This window comes from Myxocyprinus asiaticus, chromosome 46, assembly GCF_019703515.2.
Source record: "Myxocyprinus asiaticus isolate MX2 ecotype Aquarium Trade chromosome 46, UBuf_Myxa_2, whole genome shotgun sequence".
Taxonomy (NCBI): Eukaryota; Metazoa; Chordata; class Actinopteri; order Cypriniformes; family Catostomidae; genus Myxocyprinus; species Myxocyprinus asiaticus.
In genome coordinates, this window is record NC_059389.1 from 19,384,316 (window position 1) to 19,407,890 (window position 23,575).

The 23,575-nt window shown below is 37.8% G+C and overlaps 1 protein-coding gene across 1 annotated transcript; it reads right to left on the minus strand.

Annotated features, from left to right (window-relative positions):
- Positions 1 to 5: 5 nt before the first annotated feature.
- On the minus strand, positions 6 to 23,379 carry LOC127435711 (transient receptor potential cation channel subfamily M member 1-like). Its single transcript, XM_051689330.1, has 25 exons — positions 23,016 to 23,379; positions 21,042 to 21,112; positions 20,315 to 20,501; positions 19,898 to 20,111; positions 19,578 to 19,702; positions 18,865 to 19,036; positions 18,104 to 18,278; positions 16,998 to 17,121; positions 13,992 to 14,064; positions 13,557 to 13,657; positions 12,839 to 12,973; positions 12,575 to 12,634; positions 12,320 to 12,487; positions 11,102 to 11,131; positions 10,713 to 11,005; positions 10,001 to 10,229; positions 9,598 to 9,729; positions 4,744 to 4,875; positions 4,485 to 4,613; positions 4,074 to 4,325; positions 3,537 to 3,711; positions 2,792 to 2,936; positions 2,195 to 2,397; positions 1,928 to 2,060; positions 6 to 1,671 (listed from the first exon to the last, which is right to left on the minus strand). The coding sequence occupies exons 3-25, from the start codon at positions 20,480 to 20,482 to the stop codon at positions 174 to 176; spliced, it is 4,866 nt and encodes a 1,621-aa protein (XP_051545290.1). The 5' UTR covers positions 20,483 to 20,501; positions 21,042 to 21,112; positions 23,016 to 23,379; the 3' UTR covers positions 6 to 173.
- Between the last annotated feature and the right edge of the window lie 196 nt (positions 23,380 to 23,575).

A 23,575-nucleotide genomic window follows, 5' to 3' on the forward strand; every position in this document is an offset into this window, starting at 1 on the left:
ACCTCGGAGCTGGTTGGTTTGGTTCATGGATTAAAACTCTTTTATGAAGGATTTTATAAAATCCCTGTGGAAGAAATTAATGGGAAAAATACTTCTGGAGCCAAGGCGGCTGAAAAAGTGGGCAGGCACTGTTGGGCTATATTGGACTCACTCTAGGACTTCCTCTTTGTTCTCTACGGCTTATTTGAAGATGTGTGCTCTGTTGTCTTCTCTGTTGGCTTTCCAGGTTCAGTAGAGTCAATAGAGTCTCCATATGCTCCAGCAAGGTCTCTCTCACTGCTGGATCCATATGTCCTTTTCAAGCTGTTTCCTAAGGACTTGCAAGGTTTTGTGGACCAGCTCTTAGATCTTCCATGGAGGAATACTGTATCTTCAGGCTGAAGCAGTTGGCTTCTCTCAGCTTGGACTTCAGAACTGCTGGCACCTGCATCCATAGACATCTCATCCTTTTCATTCTTCTTCTCATGACTTTCTTCTTTTCCAAGACCTCCTTCAGGATCACCTTCTGGTTCCTTTGTCCCCTCTAGTTCAGTATTCACACATTTGTCCCATTTCTCAATGGTCTCACTCCTGTCTTCCTGTTTTACCTGATCTACATCTTGCTGTCCCTCTTTGCCAGTTGTCCCTTCTGAGTCTTGCTCTCCATCCTTTGTTATCTCATCTTCTGTTATCAACTGATTACCTTCCTTACTCATCAGTCCATCTGAACTGTCCGCTGTCTTATCCCCATCTTCAGAGCCCATTTCCTCCTTATTATATCTAGAAGAAACTCTTGGCCTCTGCAGCCCAGGCTCGTCAGAATGCTGCTCTACCTTGAAACCATTGTTAAACTTGTCAATTTGATCTACCAATGGTCTAACCATCGATACATTTGGCGTCTGTCCAAAAAGACTGGGATGTACCTTATACTCATAGTCAGCACTCCAACGTCTCATATCTGGAGACCCATCCATGCATCCCCCCAATCGAGTCTCTTCCCTTCCACTTGTTTGATCAAACAAGATTGTGCTGCTACACCTTTGTACAGTGGACGGCGATGTACTTTGTATTTCTTCTGGATAGTATCTGAATGCTTTAACCTTTTCAAGAGGGAAGGACATAGTTGCCTCAAGTTTAGCCCTCCCCATCATCAAATCTTTTGTTGTGGCACAATCCAAAGAACTCTGAATGTCAGGAATTGGATATTTTGGTGATTGTGGCTGTGTCCCTTCAACCTGATTAACGTTCTCGACTCCCTTCTCACAAGGGAAGATCCGGATGTCCACACATGAGCCAAGACGTCTTTTTATCCCTGGAACATCTACCTCCAGGTTCTGCCCATATTCTTTTGTGTTGATGTTCATAGTGCTTATTGTTTTACCCTGATCCCCCTCTTTTTCCTCAGGAGGACGGTCATCAACACCCAGGTAGTAGCGGTAGAGGCTGTACCCATCAGCACTGTTTATACTGCTGTGACGTTGGAGAGAGGAGAGGTCACAAATAGAGGAGGCCGTTGAACGTGCCCGGGTCAGTTCAGCGTGGTCGATTCCTACCAGTCTCTCCAGGGCATTCACCATTCGGCCATGGATGTCTTCCAGTTGGGACAAACGGAGATCAACCGTCTGAAGGGAGGCCTTCATTGTGTTCTCCCTCTCATTCACCTCCTCAAGGCGCATGGACATGTTTTCCACCCTGAAAAGTAACAAGATGAAAATGTGAATTTTTAATGAATCAGCAAAATTAAGGTCTTTGAGGAAAACTGAGGTCTTTTTACTAGAGGCCATCTTATAATTCAGTTTTGAGTTTTACCATTTTTGGTGATTAACTTTCAAATTGTTACCCCTTTAAGGTAATGCCATTATAAATGTATTAACTAACTATAAAAAATGAAACCAGGGTTTAAATCAATTAATGGGAAAGTTTTTCTAATGTTCCTCATTCAAATTACCTTTCATTTGTAACCCTTATACGCTCATCATTTGAGGACAGTTGCTCGTCTTCTTTCTCCCTGAAATATTCCTCCACACATTGCTCCTCAAACTCATACAGCATCTTCAGCTCATCGGGGGTAAGAATGAGCTCTTTATGAACAACACAATGAATGCAAGACAAGTCTCAGAATGTTCTTTTTAGTCTGTTTGTTAATAAACATTTGGACTTACAATTTTATTACTTTATTTATTACTTATATTCTCCATGAGTTTATGAGACTCACTTAATCCTTTATCCTTCTCATCCAATTCTCCCTCCTTTTTCTTGCTACAGCGGCAGCAGAGTCTGCGTAACAGGATGTAGAGATGGCTGAAGATAATCATAGGTGGAGGCAGCACAGGTCTGTCATGGAAGGTCATGATCAGTTGATATCGCTGGAACTTCCACACCTGGTTGGAGATGGACTTAACCTCAAAGAAGGTGTTGCTAGAATCATAGGGAACACATATAAAACTAGTTAAGTGAATAAACTCTATGGAATTGTGATTTGGAATGCACCAATGTAGGAATGTTCGCCAATGCCAATATCTGATAATTATTTTATATTTCAGCCAATAACTGTTTTTTGTTTTGTTTTGTTTTGAAACCTTACATGCAGAAATCCGTCATAAAAACATAATCTGTATCTATAATGATCCCGATAATTAAAAACAAACATAAAAAAAAATTAATATATGGTCAACAATATATCATGCATCCCTATGATCTATTTTCAAACACTTCAGAGAATGACCTTGTACTAAATTTGCTGCTCATCCTGCTTAATTTAGCTCAAAATGTTATTATGAATGATTTATTATATAATTAATAGCATTCTTACTTGAAGACAGCAATGAGCAAGTTGACGAGGAGGATGTTGGCTACTAACAAATAGCAGGCCATGATGGCAGGGGTGAGCCAGGCTCCAGGAATGCAGGGCGGAAGTTTTTTCCCATCTTCATCGTATAAATTTTCTCCACAGGGGGCTGTTTAGAAAAGAGCTTCCTTGTTAACATATAGCATTAGCCAAGAATTTGTTTAGTTCAATACTATTGATCTTATCACAGTTTATCATAATTTAAAAATGTTTATCATTTGGCTTACGGTTTATTTCCATTGCGTAAACTTTAGCAAATTCCAGAAGGGAAGAATAATGGAAAAGAAGAAGCATTAGTGCAACAGAAAACCAAGAGCAACAAGACATAATCAAACCCAACATCTGAATCAAGAGATAGGCTGGACAATCAACTAGAAATCAAAGACCTGCAATTTTTATGGCAGAGTAATTCTACTACAACTTTTCCAACCACAAAGCAATGGCAGACAGCCAGTAATACGACAATAATAACCACAATTTGACAACAAATTTTTCTGTCTCCAAGTTTTACATTTATACAAGACTGAATACATTATCTAACAGTTTCCTAACACAAAAAAAAGGGTATTATGCATGATAACTGCAACCAACACTAGGACCAGAGTGGAAATAGAGACATTAGTGAGGTGTTAGGAGGGTGGATCTAACTGTTTAAGGCTGACTACCCTGGAGGCAGGAAACAAAATCTTACTATGAATTCTAGTCTTACGGTCTATCGAATCCGCAAACACCTCTCCATAGATCATCCAATAGGGCATGTAGAAGATGTTGCGGGCTAAGCGCCACGTGGGCACCTCGTCTGGGTGGAGGATGGCCTGTCGTGCCACACCGAAACTCATCAGCACCACCAACATGATCACCACGAAGTACAGCATGTCAATCATCTGCAAAACAGGCAGCAGTTCAAAAAGCCAATAAATAACTTTATGTTCATCTTTAAAGGGATTGTTCACTTAAAAATGAAAATGTAGTCATCATTTCCTTTTCCTTTCCTTTTATTTCATACTGTCCCCATTTTACTTTTATTCTGTCTTTCTTTTTTCATAGAACATAAAAGGAGATGTTAAGCAGACTGTTAGAGACTAACAGCCTCAGTCACCATTCACTTTCATTGTATTTTGTCCACAGTCATGCTGGTTTGGAACATCATAAGGTGAGTAAATAATGACAGAATTTTCATTTTTGGGTGAACTATCCCTTTAAATCTAAAGTGCAGAACAGATTTAGGACAACAGATCACATTTACCATTTTTCCAATCATCATGACATAGGGTCCAAGGTACTTGTTGACCCCGAAAATGTCCAGCACCCGGATATACCAGAAGATGATGTCCACACAGTAGATCACACGGCCGTAGCCCATGTAGGGTTCACTCTGCAGCCTAAGCAGTAGCCCGAGCAGGAAGGTGGAGATGGCCACCAGGTCTGTGATGTTCCAGTACTCTTCTAACCACACATTTATCTTTTGTCTGAGCTTTCCTGGCTCTGACATCAGGATCTGTGAAAAAAATGGGACCAAAAAAAAAAGTTTAAAAACTGATTCTTTGCTGTTGGGTTTTCTATTAATTGTTTTGTTTTGTTTGGTAACAGCAAACCAGCTACAACCAGTCTGTTGCTGCAATTGTGTGCAATTTTAGAAAGATATTTTCATCTATACCTGTCTGACTTTCTCTAGGCCCAGAGTGATTATGTATGAAATGACGATCCACTCTTGTAATGAGGGCCAGCGCTCCATCTTCACCAGGACTATATAATTATAAAGCATTAGATAGCCAAGGTAGGAAATCTGTCCAAACATAAAGACAATGAGTTCAGTGGATGTCAGTCAATAACTCTAGTAGCTTTACTGTCTATCAACAAAATCTATAATCAATATGTTTATGCAAATATATGCTATATTGTACATATATACTCACAGTGTTGAACCAAAATTTGGTGAAAGGGGCATTATAGAACTCAAAGATTTTCCTGCCGATAGGAATCCGCCTCATGTTTTTATTGCCCTCCTCCTCATCTCCTTTCTTAGAAGCTGCATCTGCATTGACATCCTAAAAGGAAATCGGGTACCGTTTTAAAATAGGTTGAATTCATAGAAACAGCAACACCTCTAAAATCTAATGTATAGAACGAAATCCTCACAAATTTGTTTTAACCCGACCAAAAGTCCCCCCCCCCCACCCCCCCCAAAAAAATAAATTTGGTGGGGGGTGGGGAAACAGTATCCACACACTGCATAATGTGTATTTCTCTGCTTTTTCCTGATTTCTTTTCTCCTATACGTTGTATCTACTCTCATAAAGTATCTACGCCTATTTTTTTAAAGCATTTTCTAAGTCTTTAATGCCAAGGACCCCCAAATATAATGATCCCCTTGCGATGGACCCCCTTCCTACAGTATAAGATTGGCTACTGAATATATGTTCATGTATAAAGACCCATTTTCTAAAATTAAATTACTGGATTTTATTTGTTATTATTGATCTACTATTTAAGCTGCTGCTTCTTCTTCTTCTTCTGAGCCAAAATTTAAACAGTATCTCCTCCTAGAGCTTTCAAGCTACAAACACCAAACTCGCCACAGACCTTCAGACTGGTCTGACCCGGGTTGCTGTCTCTTTTCTAACTGATCGGACTTCCGTTATTCCTGTATCGGACTTCCGAACAGGACTGATTTTAAATTGACTCCCATTCAAGGTGTGGAAACTTTTCACTGTAATAACTCCTTTAGAGGATTCAATCTACTTCCTATCACTCCACCACTCATACTTTCTATCTATCACTCCATCACTCTCTTTTCTATCTTTCCATCACCCTAGCAACCCTAGCAACTGCATACATCCTAGCAACCAGATGGCCTTCCCTAGCAACCGTATAGCAAAACACATGTCTCTGCACCACAACATCGTAGAGACTTCAACTTTGGCTTATTTGATTCAGACCAGCAAGGAGCCTTTACATATCATGCTGGACAATACTTAGCCACACCCTAGCAACCATTTAGTGCACCCTAGCAACCAAAACCCATTGACTGCCATTCAAAATGGCTTAGATGGATATCTCCTGATCAGAATGTCATAGAGTCTTCAGGTTTGACTCAATACACTCAGTTCGGCAAGCAGCCTTTTGAGGATCACACTGACAACTTCCTAGCAACCAGATGGCCTTACCCTAGCAACCGTATAGCAAAACACTTGTCTCTGCACCACAACATCGTAGAGGCTTCAGCTTTGGCTTATTTGATTTAGACCAGCAAGGAGCCTTTACATATCATGCTGGACAATACTTAGCCACACCCTAGCAACCATTTAGTGCACCCTAGCAACCAAAACTCATTGACTTCCATTAAAATGAGCTTAGATGGATATCTCCGGATCAGAATATCATAGAGACTTCATTGTTGGCTCGAATGACTCAGGCCAGCAAGCAGCCTTGTTAGTATCTCCCTAGAAACTGCCTAGCAACAAAATGAGCTTACCTAGTAACAAAACATATATCTCTGCACCAGAACATTGTGGACACTTCCGGTTTCGTTCACTGGACTCAGGGTAGCAAGGAGACTTTTGAGTATCACCTTGGTAACTGCCTAGCAACCAGATGGGGTTACCCTAGCAACCAAGTAACAAATGACATATCTCTGCACCAGAACATGTTGAGACATCTGGTTTCATTCATTGGACTCAGGATAGCAAGGAACATTGTGAGTATCACCTTGGTAACTGCCTAGCAACCAGATGGGGTTACCCTAGCAACCAAGTATCAAATCACATATCTCTAAACCAGAACATCATAGAGATTTTGGGTTTCTTTTATTTAACTCAGGGCAGCAAGGAGCCTTTTGAGTATCACCTTGGTAACTGCCTAGCTACCAGATGGGGTTACCCTAGCAACCAAGTAACAAATCACATATCTCTGCACCAGAACATCATAGAGAATTCCGGTTTCATTCACTGGACTCAGGGTAGCAAGGAGCCTTTTGAGTATCACCTTGGTAACTGCCTAGCAACCAGATGGGGTTACCCTAGCAACCAAGTAACAAATCACATATCTTTGCACCAGAACAGCGTAGAGAATTCCGGTTTCATTCACTGGACTCAGGGTAGCAAGGAGCCTTTTGAGTATCACCTTGGTAACTGCCTAGCAACCAGATGGGGTTACCCTAGCAACCAAGTAACAAATCACATATCTCTGAACCAGAATATTGTAGAGACTTTGGGTTTCTTTCATTTAACTCAGGGTAGCAAGTAGCCTTTTCAGTGTTAACTTGGTAACTGCCTAGCAACCAAATGGGGTTACCCTAGCAACCAATTTGCCATTCAGAAAAACAAGCAAGGAGTAGGGTTGCATAGGACTTCTTGCAGCTGGCTGTCTATCTGTATGATATTCCTTCTGTCTGTCTGACTGTAAGACCTTCAAACTCTTCAAACTATTTTAAACTTTCAGACAAGGCTTTGTCAAGCCAACATAAAGTTTGTCTTCAAACTTTACTATCTAGTTGTAAAATATTATTGTATGATTAATGCGTGCATATACAGTATATATATATATATATATATATATATATATATATATATATATATATATATATAATCAGATTACTTTACTAATTACTTTACTTTTAAGTTACTTTCTAAAACACTTTTCCATTCAACAAATTCAAAATAATGTCTATATTTCTTTCTTGTTTATTGTTACACACAAGTCATACACTCAGCACCTCACATTTCTCCTTCACAGTAACTCATTATGGGGCCATAATTCATGTATTCTACATAAATAATTTGTTAGAAATAAGAATAACCCTATAATATACTTTAAAGCAATTGAATTTATTGAAAGTCAGTAAGTGTAATCTGATTACAAAAATGTTAAATGTAATACATTACACAAAAGGTTTTTGACTAAAAGTAATTGGATTGCAGTAACTAATTACTTTGTAATTGGATTATACTCAATACTGTATATATATCAGGGCTCCAGACTAAAAAAAATGACTTAAGGGCTAATGACTCCTTAACTGAAACATTAAGGAGCCAAATGGCTGTTTTTAGTCGCCAGATCATATAATTGCTCGATTTAGATTGTTATTCAGAAACAAGATAGAAAGCAGAAGAAAAGGAAGACAGCTGATAATCCATTAATCTGAGGTTTAATAAACAGTATATACAAGGGTGTAGATTTGGCTGAAACTTTAGGGTGGTTGCAACGGGAAGCATTTACGTGTTATAATGTGGTATAAATATTGGGGGGGGGGGGCTGTACTTGCTTGATTTGATTATTGGGGGGGTTACCTGCCCCCATCCCCCCTGGAATCTACACCCCTGAGTATATACAGATGAGAAGATACATAAGTTTGCATTCCCCTTTTTCTCAATGTTCACACCCCTTTCATAATTTATACAAATATAAGAGATAAAACATTTTTTTATTACTGCCCTTCAGAATCTACATAAGCAGATATTTACATATAGTATGCATATAGTAGTGTGTTGTCTTCTTGAGCAACAGTGAATGTTTGCACCTTGTGTATGAGTCCATCAATTGTCCTAAGTGTCAAAAGCTGCATCTCATATACAGTGTGTATATATATATATATATATATATATATATATATATATATATATATATATATATTATGGCTCTAACAAGGACAGAAAGAGATGTGGAAGGCCAGATGTACAACTAAACAAGAGGATAAGTACATCAGAGTCTCTAGTTTGAGAAATAGACATCTCACATGTCCTCAGCTGACAGCTTCATTGAATTCAACCCGCTCAATACCAGTTTCATGTAACAGTAAAGAGAAGACTCGGGGGTGCAGGCCTTATGGGAAGAATTGCAAAGAAAAAGCCACTTTTGAAACAGAAAAACAAAAAGAAAAGGTTAGAGAAGGCAAAGAAACACAGACATTGGACAACAGATAATTGGAAAAGAGTGTTATGGATCTTAACCCCATTGAGCTTTTGTGGGATCAGCTAGACTGTAAGGTGTGTGAGAAGTGCCCGACAAGACAGCCACATCTATGGCAAGTGCTACAGGAAGCATGGGGAAAAAGGTCACCTGAGTATCTGGACAAACTGACAGCTAGAATGCCAAGGATCTGCAAAGCTGTCATTGCTGCATTTTTGATGAGAAATCTTTGAAGTAGTTTAAGAAGTTCTGAATATTTTTATTTTCAATTTGTAATAGTAATTTTTTTTAATGTTATTAATGTCCTGACTATACATCAGTTGAATGCCACTTGGTGAATAAAATAACCAATTTCTTTCCATAAGAGCAAAATCTGTACATTATTGCAAACCTTTGGCTGCCAGTGTATATATACTGTCTATTAAATCTCCAATTAATGGGTTATCAGCTGACTTCCTTTTCTTTGGCTTTCTATCCTGTTTCTGAATAACAATCTAAACTGAGCAGTTCTGTGATTTGCGACTAAAAACAGCCATTTGACTCCTTAATGTTTCAGTTTAGGAGCCAATGGCTCCTAAGTCATTTTTTTAGTCTGGAGCCCTGTATATACTGCATATACTGTATATTGGGCGAATGTTTTACTGTTACATTTCAAATCCACTCTCAATTTTTCAAACCCAGTTTTAAAACCCCAATTTAAAGCAAGCATGTTCGACTGTGCCACGTACTGTAAGACCTGTACATTTACTAATGGATTAAGCTCATATTAGGTCATATTAGGTCAAAAGCTTTCAGTTCTGTACGCTACAGTGATCTAACAGAGGAGGGTTTTGTCTGAACGAGAATGAGAGTGATGCAGTTACCCGGCTGGACTTGTTATCATCATCCTTGGCCTTCCTGTCCTCAGTATCTGCTGAGACTTGATGAGACATGTCATCACCCAGACGGAAATCCAACAGCAGGATAAGAGGTGGGAAAATGAGACTGAGTATCACCTGGACACAAGAAGAGTTTGCAGAGACTTGATGAATCACTGTATTGACTACTACAACAGTTAATGTCCTTTAAGCAAATAATAATAATAATGATAAATTAAAGATGCTCTTCACCAATGAAGCAGCAATAATAATTGTAAAATGTTGCACTGTTACATTAAAGTAGTAGTTCTTCCAATAATGAAAATTCTGTCATTATTTGCTCAACGTTGTTTCATTCCAAACCACCCAATATTCTAAATTTTACTAAATTACAACAAAAATAACACACCTTAAGTCCAGGGTTTTTGCCCATTCTCAGGCTGCCCATCCACATGTCAGTGAGGAGCATTTGACTGCAGGTGTGAGCGATGAAGTCTCTGTGCTTTGCAGCCACTGCCAGCTTCAGACATGTGGAGTTACTCCAGTTCTTTAACTCGTAGGTCAACAGCTTCATGGCCAGCTGCTCATCATGTTTGTAAGACTGATCCAGCAACTCATAAGCCAAGGTTCCAAACTCCCTGAAGGAGAGAAGTATTTTTACTATGCATTGAAATAAAAATATTTTCGAAATACATGTATATGTGAAGCAGAACCATTTTGTAAAATGTTTTTTTCATGTTTATTTATTTATTTTTTACTATTAATTCTCCTCCCTGCCCATATGCACGAAGAATGCAAATAGCCAAAAACAAAAGAAGAAGAATGTGAAAGTGTATGTGGAGATCATATCGTTTATTAAGATATAGATTTAACCACTGGAGTCTTATGGATTACTTTTATGCTGCCTTTATGTGCTTATTGAAGCTCTAAAGTTTTGGTTACCATTCACTTGCATGATTCATCACTTGTATGGCTACAGAGTTGAAATATTCTTCTAAAAATCTTTGTGTTCTGCAGAAGAAAGTCTTACACATCTGGGATGGCTTGAGGGTGAGTAAATGATGAGAAAATTTTCATTTTTGGATGAACTATCCCTTTAAACAGACTTTGTATAAACTCACTTGGAGTTGTTATCGAGGTCCTGGGAAATGTCATCCACCATCTCACTTTGAGAAGACTCATGAGCCATGGCTTTGTAGAGCTTACAGGCCACCAGAGCTTTAGCCATGCCCTCCTCACCCCTCTGCCACAGGAACAGAGCCATCTTCTGCCTCTTCATCAGCACTGCCCACATCATTAGCTCATGAAATGGGTAGGGGAAGCGGCTGACCTCGGGATCATCGACGTCAATATCCTCCTCCTCTTCTTTCTTCTTCTTTTGCTTCTTCTTACCTTTTGGTCTTGGCTCATCATCCTAATAAGGTGAGTCGTGAATGAATGATTTTATAAGAGATGTTAAGCCAAATGTTTGAGAATGTAATTAAAAGAGGGTGAAATATTTGGCTCGTACCTCCATTCCAAGAAGCTTCAGGGCTTTTGGCTGCAAATAAGGGGACATTAGAATATTTAGGATCTATGTACACACTGAATTGAACACTGAATTGACGTTTAAAGGGACAGTTCACCCAAAAATGAAAATTCTCTCATCATTTACTCTCTCAAGATTTTTAGAAGAATATTTCAGCTCTGTAGGTCCTTTCAATGCAAGTGAATGGCGACCAAAACTTTGAAGCTCCAAAAGCACATAAAGGCAGCATAAAAGTAATCCATACAACTCCAGTGTTTGAATCCATGTCTTCTGAAGCGATCCAATCACTTTGGGTGAGAAACAGATCGATATTTAAATCCTTTTTTTTTTTTCTATAACTCTCCGCTTTCACTTTCATAATGTGAAAAATAACCTAAATATTGATCTGTTTCTCACCCACACCTATCACATCACTTCAGAAAACATTTATTAAACCAGAGTCTCATGGATTACCTATATGCTGACTTTATGTGTTTTTTGGAGCTTCAAAGGTCTGGTCACCATTCACTTGCATTGTATGGACCTACAAAGCTGAGATATTCTTCTAAAAATCTTTGTTTGTGTTCTGCAGAAGAAAGAAAGTCATACACATCTGGGCAGTGTTGGTGAAGTTACTCTAAAAAAAAGTAATTAATTACTAACTACTAATTACATCTTCTACAGTGTAATTAGATTACTGTACTAATTACTCTGTCTGAAAAGTAATTGCATTATTTATTACTAATTACTTTATAAAACCCTGATCAACCTCAACCAGATGAAAAATATAAGTATAGACATGAAACTGTTCTTTTAATTCTTTCAAATAAATAATATAAAATCAAATAAATTATTAATGAACTGGCAAAAAATTTAAGGGGGCTGCATTAAATTAGAAAACATACATTTTAACATTAGACGTTAAATTTCGATTTTAAATTCACTATTGTTTTATATAGAATTGTTCTATAGTCTATACAGTATTTAACACAATTACATCAGGCATAACTGTAACTAATTTACTGAAAAATTAACAGCAATCCCTTACTTTACTTTTTCCAATGAAAAGTAATTTAATTACAGTAATTAATTACTTAGTAATGCATTACACCCAACACTGCATCTGGGAAGGCATGAGAGAAAGTAAATGAGAGAATTGTAATTTTTTGGTGAACTGTCCCTTTAAAACCTGTAATGAATTGAGTAATCAGTGCTTCTTACTCTCTTCAGTCCATAGAGGTTGTTGTAGAGAGCTCTGAAGTTTTTCCTTGTGTAGTGACAGCGATATGCCCCTCCCATTAGGTACTCCACCACCAGTCCAATGTCAATCAATGTGATTTGGTAATCTGGTGGGAGGTTCCCCTTTGAAATCAAATGAACAAATGTTAGCTCTCCTGAATATATTTTAAGAAATGACAGAATGTAAAAAAAAAAAAAAAAAAAAAAAAAAAAAAACAACAACACCTCTCAATTAACCAGCTTTACCTTTTTAACATCTCTGACTACTATATGTAAAGTGTTGGCAGGTCCAAGTTTCTGTCAAAAAAAATAACACAAGTTACACTAGATTATGTAAAATTGAGTAATAATATTATGAGTAACATTAAAAAGTGTGACAGTAGGGCCTGTTCATTTTTTATTACATTTTGTTTTTCTTCTGAGGATTAAATTAATTGCTCTCATGCTCTATTGTACTTCCTTTATGATAAGCTCCAACATGATAATGGTTGCGTTGCTTACAGTGTTGTATAACTCCTCTAATCGAGGGATGGTTAGAAAATGATGAATGTTTACACCGTTTTCTATGAGTAGTTTGACAAAGTCCACTCTGTCTAGAACTATAGCATCCATCATGGCCTGCTCAAGAGAGTTCACCTGAAGAGGGCGACAGAGAGCAAGAACTGTCAGTGAAGCGAAATTAAGGATACTGAAGCACTAAACTTCACGATACAAGTTAAATACTTGTATTGTATCTGTTACATCTGTTGTAATGGTGTTGCTTGGAATGTAGGGTGTCCAATTTGTCATTTTAGGATTTCAGAATGGTCCACACAGAGTATGTAGCATTATGTCACCAAGTGTGAACTTCAAGAAGGACCGCTAGGGCTAAGGGGTGCTTTTGGGACAGGGCATTATAGATATTTGGGGGGGGAAGACACAATTGCACTTTGACATTGCCATGCTGTCTTACCCAGTTAAGCAGTTCTAACTTCCTGGGGTCTTTTTCCTCTGGTTGTTCTACTTTGGCTTTGCCTCCTTTGCCTTTTTTCCCTCTGGCCTTTCCTTTGTTTCGTTGAGTTGCTCCTTTCTGCTTGTCTTGGGTTGGTGCTGTGCTGGTCGAGATGGCGCTTGCAAGTGCACTTGCAGGCTGTGACAAAAGAAACATCTTCTAGCCTTTTCGTATTATGTTATTTCCTGGGAATATTAAAGGTAGGAAACAAGGCACTATTTGACTCACTGGTAGGTTGTGTCCATACACAAAGATTTGATTGCGTGCTATGTCCACTCTATTCCAAGCCAAAGCCAGACTCAGCTGATCTGGAGCGGATGCATTTGTGCCTGAGACCCCAAACACACACATAAATTAGTTATTTTCCAACCATGAACCATATTTCCAGTATAGGATATGGGTCATTCCACGAAATCGGTGCCTTTTGTGTCCCCAAGAAAGAATCATTAATAAAACTAGTATAAATAATGGACAGATAAACTCTTCATTTTAAAATATAATGGTACTACGTCTTCTCTTTTCAATATAAAACCCATGCAAACCAAATGTAATAGTTTAAAGAAATAAAATCACATTTGAATCACGAAATTTAATGATACATATTATTTCAAATTGAAAAGGCACATCTTCGTGGAGTGACCCAGTTATGCATATTTAGGATACCTTTCAGTAACGCAGTGAGGATGGCCATTTCAATGTCGTCTTGTCCCTCAGCGCCCATTCGAAAGACTGTTATCTACATATAACAAGTTAGACTGAGGCAGCCAACCATTTGGAACTTTAACACATTTAAACTTTCATGCATTTATTTTGCCCTGGGCGAGGATGTGAACTCTGAGGGGAAAGGCATAGAAGGAATGAACTAATGTGTAGAAAATGTGGATGAATATTTAATTCCTCATCTAGCATCTTCAATATTCACTCCAATTCACACCCCGCATAAACAGCTAATTCCCCTCTGAAATGAACTAATACTGCTTTCCTTGTTTTGAGACAGCTGGTACCAAATGCTATTACCTTTGATCTGCAGTCACATGTGTGTCAATGTTAAATGCAATCACGTTGGCAAGGATGAGTGGCACTGTTCCAAGACACTCCTGAGTTTTAGCGTGCATTGCTAATGAGGGACTTATGGTCTGGTGTCTGGTTAGTTAGATTGATATCTCATGATTTCAGTGGATTGAAGGTGGCCAAACGGGGGTCACCACCTTAACTTGAACTCTTAATAGTATCGGAGCAATCAGCATGCTAAAAAGATATTTGTTTCCATTTTCTTGTATAAAATGGCCCTCATTGCTAAAGCCCAAAACAAATTTTGAAAAATATACTGTACAATGTAATTTCAAAGATATATAATGTATTTATTTCTCATTTATTTAGAAATAAATTATATATACTGGTTCTTTTTAGGTATGTTGCCTGGTTGCAGTACTAATTGACATTATTTTTTATTTAATTAAATGGTTCATTTAAGTTCACCCAAAAACTTACTCACCCTCATGGCATCCCAGATGTGTATGGCTTTCTTTCTTCTGCAGAAAACAAATGAAGATTTATAGAAGAATATCTCAGCTCTGAAGGTCCATAGAATGCAAGTGAATGGTGACCAAAACTTTGAAGCTCCAAAAAGCACATAAAGGGAGCATAAAATTAATCCATATGACTCCAGTGGTTTAATCCATGTCTTCTGAAGCGATACAATCAGTTTTGGGTGAGAACAGGCCAAGATGTAACACATTTTTACTATAAATCTTGCCATTGCAGTCGTTAGGCACGATCATTGCTTGAAATAATGATCGCCAAGGAGACTGCAGATGTCAAGATTTATAGTGAAAATTGAGTTACATTTTGGTCTGTTCTTACCCAAAATCGATTGGATCACATAAGAAGACATGGATTTAACCACTGGAGTCATATGGATTACATTTATGCTCCCTTTATGTGCTTATTTGAGCTTCAATGTTCTGGCCACCATTCACTTGCATTGTATGGACCTACAAAGCTGAGATATTCTTCTAAAAATCTTCTGCAGAAGAAAAAAAGTCATACACATCTGGCATGGCATGAGAGTGAGTAAATGATGACAGAATTTTAATTTTTGGGAGAAATATCCCTTTAAATATTTTTAGTGAAATTAAGTGACTATGCAATTAGCAAAGGAAACGGCAAAGAGCAATGCTATGAATCAATTTTATTGCACAAAACATTAGAAAAACAAATTTTACACTAAATGCTACATGACAGAATCTACTGATAGAATTGGTGTCTAGCTTAACCTTTTATTTACATTTTTACTTATGTTAAGTAAATGCAAAAAAAAATGTACATGCTTTAGGCAGATGCTAGAATGATTAAGAGGCTTTCATACTAACAACAACTAAGCTATCAATAGTATGATTACTAGTTGGAGCAACTGAAATGTAGGTTGAATTGAAATGTGTTTATTTATGTGTCCATAATAACTGAAGGCTTTTCCACATCTTTATGTCTTAACATACATTAATATCTCTGTTTATGTAAAAACGCTGAAGCCAGACAACGTGATATGATATCACTAGAATAAACAGAAGAGATATGTGGATTAATCTGCTCAGGACCAGGATGAATGAACGTGGCTGTTCGACAAGAACAGGTGGCACAACACTGATCCTAGTCCAGATGTACATAGCTGGAGCTTATCTCCTGTCCTGAGGCAGTATAACTAAACTCTTATCACATCACTTACCCACAGTTAAAGCTGCTGCAACAGCACAAATATTGCTATTAACTGAGCTCCCAGGGTTCACTGGACAGCCGATAGGTTAATCTTCTAGTCCATAGGCAATATGGGGACATGGGAACGATTCGAAAACACATCAAGGTGTGGGTCTTTAAAAAGTAAAAATTTTCTCCCAGGAGGAAAAATATGATCATTTCTGAAAGTAGAGATGTCGCTCCCATTTGTAGTTTGATAATTATGGCATCAGTCTTTTCGGAGGTACTTTCTCTAACAGATGATCTTAAAGAGATGGATGGTTTGTTCAATTAAGTTGTGCTCTACAAGTCACTTGAGAATGAAGGGTATGATTTAAGATGATAATGTAAACTGAAAAATTATCATGTACAGCAAGTACAACAAGGGGGCAAATACTGATGAATTCATGAGAAGGAGAAATGAATAAAGACGAAGGAGAAAATGAATAATGAATGGAAATGTTTATTGATGATAATTATTTGCCACACAATCAAACAGGAATAGCAATATTAATTTTATTATATATATATATATATATATATATATATATATATATATATATATATATATATATAACAGTTAATTTCCTTGTAATATATTACAATTAATGGAATTGATTTTAATTTAAATCATTATTTTTACAGAACATTTTTATATTAAAGGAACAGTTTACCCAAATATTAATAGGTTTCAGTGAGAAACAACACAATATTTTCAGTGAAAATCTTGATGTCCGTTGCGTGCACAAGAACAATACAAGCTCTTTCGCAGTATTGTGAATATTGTATATTCATGGCAGAACCAGTTATGATTTTCACTGAAAATTACATTTTGTATTTTATCGTATGCCTTCAGAAGACATTTTTGGTTGAACTATTCCTTCAATGGTTGGTCTTCACATTGTTATATGATCTTATTTCATTGTAGATACTTACCAGCTCTCTCTTCTTCATGCATTCAATGACCATGAGCAGAATCTGCCCTGACTGGGTCTTGTTGTAGTTAAAGGTTTTCTGGATGGTGACTAGCAGCTGCTCTTTTACGTCTTCATTTACCAGTCTAAAAATGTTATTCAATTACAAAAATGAACAGATCAATTTCATTGCTATTAACTGCATGTTGGGTACCTTTTATTTACATTTATTCATTTTGCAGACATTTTTTTTCAAAGTAGCTTACAAGATGAGGAAAAACACAAGCAATTCATCATAAAAGAGACAAAAATATCAGCACTGTTGAAATACCAAATTTTTGTGTAAATCAACATTATGCCACGCTAGTATTGAACCTGGAATATTCCTTTAAAGCTTAAAAAAGTATCCAAAAGTATAATAAAAGTTTAAGTCATTTTTCAGTGAAAATCTTGATATCCGTTGCTAGCACTATGAGACAAGCTTGTTTGCAATGGCTTGTGTGGTCATGCGAGAACTTAGCACTTAAAACAACACAAGTTCTCGCGTAAACTCATGGATGTGTTACTGCACATACCGGGCAGTGGTGGCTCAGTGGTTAAGGCTCTGGGTTACTGATCAGAAGGTTGGGGGTTCAAGCCCCAGCACTGCCAAGATGCCACTGTTGGGTCCTTGAGCAAGGCCCTTGACCCTATCTGCTCCAGGGGCGCCGTATCATGGCTGACCCTGCACTCTGACCCCAGCCTAGCTGGGATATGTGAAAAAGAAGAATTTCACTGTATATGTGCAAATGTATAATGTGTGATAAATAAAGAAAAATATAAAAAATTATGTGCAATGGATGTCAATATTGAAAAAATTACTTAAATTTTGTGTTGCCAAACCTATCGTATGTCTTCAGAAGACTTGATAATATGATGCAGTAAATGCATAGACTACTTTTATTAAACTTTTGGGTACTTTATTAAGTTTTAAAGTGAGGTATTGTATTCTGCATTAGAGCGAAAGCAATATGGGTTTGGTGAGTAAATTATGAAATAATTTTTATGTTTGGTGAACTATCCCTTTAAGAAATTTTTTTGAAAGCTAGAGTTGTAGGTTGGGTGATTATATTGGCTATAAACACTCACCCTTCTACCTCTGAGTACTTGTGAGCGAAGGAAATAATGTCCGAGGCTCGGCCACTACCGTCACAAACCACTACAGGCACGGGTGGTTCTTCACGCAGACTCTCCAGAGCAATGGAGATCACATTTGGACCTCCCTCCACAATCAAACAAACCACTGGTACACCCTGCCCCAAACCTAACACAGACACACACAAGAAGAAATTAATTTACCTAAATGTTTGATTTCTTAGTATAGGGATTGAGCACATATTAATGTAATAATATTACAAAACATTAACGAAAATGTTTGAGCCTTTTAACTGTTCTGTATTTTAAATCGTATTTTCAATTAGAGAAAATGCATGCACGTTAATACAAAATCAAAAAGCCCTTTTGTGATTAACAAAAAAAAAGGTATTTTAAAGTCAGTACAATTAATTGAATCTGTCGCTCCTGGGTCTGATCCCAGATCAGCCGATGTGAGTGATGACAGCTGAGCCTCCCTTTGCTGTCCCTGCCTTATCACGAGCTCCAGGCATAGGATGACAAAGGGAAACCCACAGGTCACAGAGAGCAAGGTCTTGATTTTCATAGCTGGAATAGCATGGAGAATCTCTCTACTGGTCTCTGACCAAAGCCCCATTAACACTATTACTGATAAATCAGGACATATATTGTATCATTCAAACACTTAGGAAGCTTTAAATGTGTGCTCTCTTTGGAGATCAGAGATGCATTAAAACCTAATGCAGATAAGATGAGCCTGATGTAAGGACACTTACGGGTGTTAATCTTCTGCAGGGAAATGTGTTTCTCCAACTGTCTACGCAGTTTGACCTCCGCCCCGTATTTCCCACATGTGCCGTTATCAGAGAGTATGAAGTGCGAGTGGCTATTGTTGAGAACGGCAAGCTTGCTCAATGGGTTGGAAATAGCCTGGTATGGTTTGGTCACCTGAATAGAAAAAAGACATTGCAGATGAAAACAACAGAACTTTTACAGTTAGGAATATTCCGGGTTCAATACAAGTTAAGCTTAATCAACAGCATTTATGTCATAATGTTGATTACCACAAAAAATAATTTGGAAGTGATCCTCTAATCTTCTTCATAGAATTCATTATAAAATATAATCGCACCTGGTAACAGATGCATGTAAAAGCACGAAATAGCATTTTAGCTTAGCATAAAGCTAAATGTTCTCATGACAATTTACACAAGGTTAACTATTTTTGCTGCTCCAAACTTCAAAACCCCACAGAGTGTACACAACGACATCCTTTTCTGATCGTATTCTTACATTTTCTTTATTTATTCATTTTTTATTTTAATTTATTTGCATTTTTCAACCCCAGATCTACTTCTGAAAGGGGGTGGGGGGGGGGGGGGGGTGCGCTACACAGCTCTGACACAATTAGGACACTGCAGCCAATGTAGCTCATGTAGTTTATGCGCACCAGTAATATACGTATTACATGCTGATGTATCGTGCTTACATCTTTCCCTAATAGATCCTCTTTGCTCTCCAGGATTCCCCATGGAGCGATGCCTATGGCACAGACTTTCCCTCGGGATTTAGAGGAGTGGTCCTTCAAAGCATCTCCAACATGCCGTATAACTCCTACATTATGATTGAAAGTAACATAAAACTCCCTTAACTACATCTGATACATCAAACTGATCACATATCTCAAGAAGAATGCAGATTAGGATTAGACTTTGATTGATCTAAATGATGTGCATATAGCAAGATTCCAACCTTTTGGATTGGTCATAGTGCTGTATAAAAGCATACTTGTATACCATAAATACCCACCAGTGCTAACTCCACCAGTGAAGATCCAGGCTCCAGTAGTCACGGCAGCCTTGATCAGTCCTTTCCCAAATACCTGCTTTATTTTGGGTGGCAGGTCAAAGTTCTGGAGGCCACCATGAACGGATATAAGCAAAGTAGGCAGCTCCAGCTGCCATTCTTTCACCATGAGATGCAGCAAGCTGTCTGGCTTGGTATCATATGACACCCGGATATACTGTAGGAGAGATTACATTTTAAGGTTAATGTCAGCTTTAACTTGTTCTCAAACTAAATCATGTTTACATCCTCACTAAGCGAACTATACTAGTAGGGTTATCCATCTTTTCAAGATACACAATTATGCAACCACAAAGTTGTTTTAATGAATTATTCAGTGTTTGCACGTACAATTCAACTCTTAATGTTTAGAATACATACCATGGCCTTGTTGACAAATCCTCCACCCTGAAATTCAATGGTGCCATATGCATCTGTAGGGGCGGTCTGGGTATGTCTGACCACCAACCATTTCTCTTGAGGTGGGTCCACTTGAACGAGCTTGTTCTCTTCTGAGGGCTTGTTGGTGACTTGTTGGTGCTGAGTCATGAGATAACCACAGGCGCACCTGAGGATGCACAAAGCAAAAGTGAGTTTGTGAGTAAAGTTGGCAAATATGGAAGTACTATATTGATGTTCAGAGGATTTAGAAGTCCCATAACCTGGGCATATGTCTTAGTTTAGGTTTTGTTTTATTGCATGCAACAGGATGTTGCTTACATAATTCGATTAGTTGACATTTATTCGCAAAAATCATTTTTGCTGTTGGTTTCTTTGTATTTAGGCCACCTATCAGGGCTCTGTCTAAACTGTGGCCAGTGTTCAATTGTTATATGCACCAGTGCACACCCTGGCATCCCTCCACCTACAGGAAGTGTGATGGACTGGACTACACCATCCCCCTCACTTTCAGCCCTGAAGCATCCCTGCCACTCTATATGCTTACACAATGATCTGTAAAAGGACTTATGATGTCACACATCACCCCTGATTACATAAGAGTTTAAAATGCCTAAAAACAAAATGAGTCATAGAGGTAATTTGTCTCGCACAATGGTGTCATTATATGTAGTGGCATGTTCTTTTGACATTTTTAAAAATTGCTCACCGGGTTGGGTCCTTGGCAGGAGATATATGGATACATTCTCGTTTGAAAAAGGTTTTCTCAATCCAAGTTTTCTGGCCATAAGAAACACAAAAGAAAATGCAGTATAGTAAGCTGGAAATGTCTTTGTACATGGGCTTTCAAAGGGATAGTTATGGGATAGTTAGTTCACAGCACTGAAAATCAGAAAACTCATTTAATGTTTGCATGAAATCAGAGGTTAAGATTCAGAAAAATGTTACCTAAAACATGTATGGAAGCCATTCTATATGCATAAACCACTACATGTAAAACATACACTCAGTATACTGTTGGGTCACAAATTAATATATGTTTAACATCATATACAGCGAGAACTGCTTTTAGTTTGCCTAGAGTGAATACAGTAAATCCTCTTTGCAATGCTAATCCTTACTAAAGTATGAGTGGTACAGTATGTGCAAGCTGTAGATATACTGGCACACATGGTTGAGAAAATATGTACATGCCTAATGTCTTAAGTGATTAAACAGCTATGGAGACTTGTGGTAAAATGCATTTGTTCACCATTACGAGCGTATTTACCTTACAGCTGCAGATGAGTGTGCTTCTAGGAATATACAGTATTAGTGCATAGATAATGGATCCTGCTGGTCTTTTACTATTTCCATGATCTGCTACTAGCATTGCAAAGCTGCTAACTGTTGCTTGTGGTTGGAATGTGTAGATAAAGTGCGCCCAGCCATTGACCAAATCCAAGCTGTGGCCAGTTTATTAGTGTATAGCAAATTAGAGTTCAAACCCAGCTCCAAACCATTCAATGCTTTTTTCTGTTCTGAGAAAGCGCCAAGGAAACCCACTAACAGATTTAGCTTTCCCAAAAGAACCGATTCTACCGCACCAGAGTTTTGATTGTGTTCCAGCGCTGTACAAAAATAGCCTTTGGTTCCAAGCAATATCTGTCTGGGCTTTTGTTATTGGTTCAGACCTAAATAAGACAAAAGCTTTTAGCCAAATCACCTCAAAAATCAGTCACAGGGCAGTGGCCAAGATACTAAGACAGAACAAGTTAGAAAACCACCAAACCATGACCTACCGTTGTTATACATTTAAGAGAATTATCAATTTCAAGTATATGAAATTCACAAAAAAAAAAAAAAAAAAAAAAAAAAGAAATTACATTTTTGTTATTGTTTCACAATTTTGTTTATTGACAAGAGGAAATACGTCTGTTGTCTTGATCCCTCCTCAGAATGAAAAAAAGGGTAATTCTGACTTTATATCTCACAATTGTGACTATTTCTTGCAAATGCAACTTTATTTTTAATAACTGTGACTTTATATCTCACAATTGCAAGGAATAAAGTCCCAATTGTGAGATATAAAGTTGCAAATCTGGGATATAAAATCACAATTGTGAGATAAAACAAAATTCCAGCTGTAAACCCACAATTCCAAGATATAAACTTAGAATTGCAAGATATTAAATTGCAATTGTAAGATATAAAGTTGCATTTGTGAGATATCAAATTGCAGTTGTGAGATTAAAAGTCTCAACTGTGGTATATAAAGTCGCAATTTCAAGAGATAAACTCAGAATTGCGAGATATAAAGTCACTATTCCCTTTTTTCATTTTTTTTATTCCAAGACGGGATCTGGCTTCCATACAATTTTGGGAAAGCAAATTTACAAAAGACTTAAATACTGCTATTAATTTTAAAATTAAGGAAAAAATTTACAAAATATTATTATTTTAACAAATTTATAAATTCTCTAAACCCTGTAAATACTCCCAAAAAACAACCTTGAAAACAAGTACAGCTGTCTGATCATATAAGCAGTACATAACATGGAAAATTAGCAAACAGTCCCACTACAAAACAGTTCATACAGTGATCATTCCTATCCCCTATCATCCCCTTAACTGCATCATCAGTAAAGCATGGATCCATGGATTCCTGCTGGTCACCAAGCCTTATAGCTAGCAGGGGTCCTACCTGTGGAGCCACTAGTCGACTTCAAGAAGGTTCAACAGGGAAACTTTCTGCATCAATGTCCCTCCTGGAGCTCCGCTGGTGAGGGGTGCTCTCTCCCACAGTGTTGGTGACCACTGAATCCCACAAGACATGAAACTTCACCACTTTATGAGGGGCTGTTCATATGATGAGCATGTGAGCAGGCTCTTTGTTTGAGGCAAGTCCCATGACTCCAGTTCAAGGTAATCCTTTTGGGAGTCCCATGACCCCTCTCTCCTTGCCCACAGGGTATTTTCATCCCTTGCTGGAGCAAGGCACAACAAATCTACTTTGATAGCCTCACAACCCCACCCGGCCCCTTAAATCACATTCTTTAAGCGCTACATTTTTTAGAGAATGATATTCTGCCTTAGAAAAAGCAAATCTACATTCACCTAGGTTCTTCATGGAGAATCATGTTTGTATCAAGAAGAAGACAAGAATGGCAAATCTAGAGCAGGGACAGCAAAAAAGCATGGCGAGCACCAAAGCTTTTCATTTGAAAGTGTCACCCGCCTCCAAACACTTTGATTTCAAGCCCA

Excerpts from the sequence above, each read along its gene's own strand:
- LOC127435711 (XM_051689330.1), bottom strand. The coding sequence starts at position 20,482 with ATGACTCAGCACCAACAAGTCACCAACAAGCCCTCAGAAGAGAACAAG. Across the intron at positions 20,112-20,314 it reads GATTTGTCAACAAGGCCATG|TATATCCGGGTGTCATATGA; the intron begins GTATGTATTCTA and ends TCTCTCCTACAG. Across the intron at positions 13,658-13,991 it reads CCTCACTGCGTTACTGAAAG|GCACAAATGCATCCGCTCCA; the intron begins GTATCCTAAATA and ends TTGGGGTCTCAG.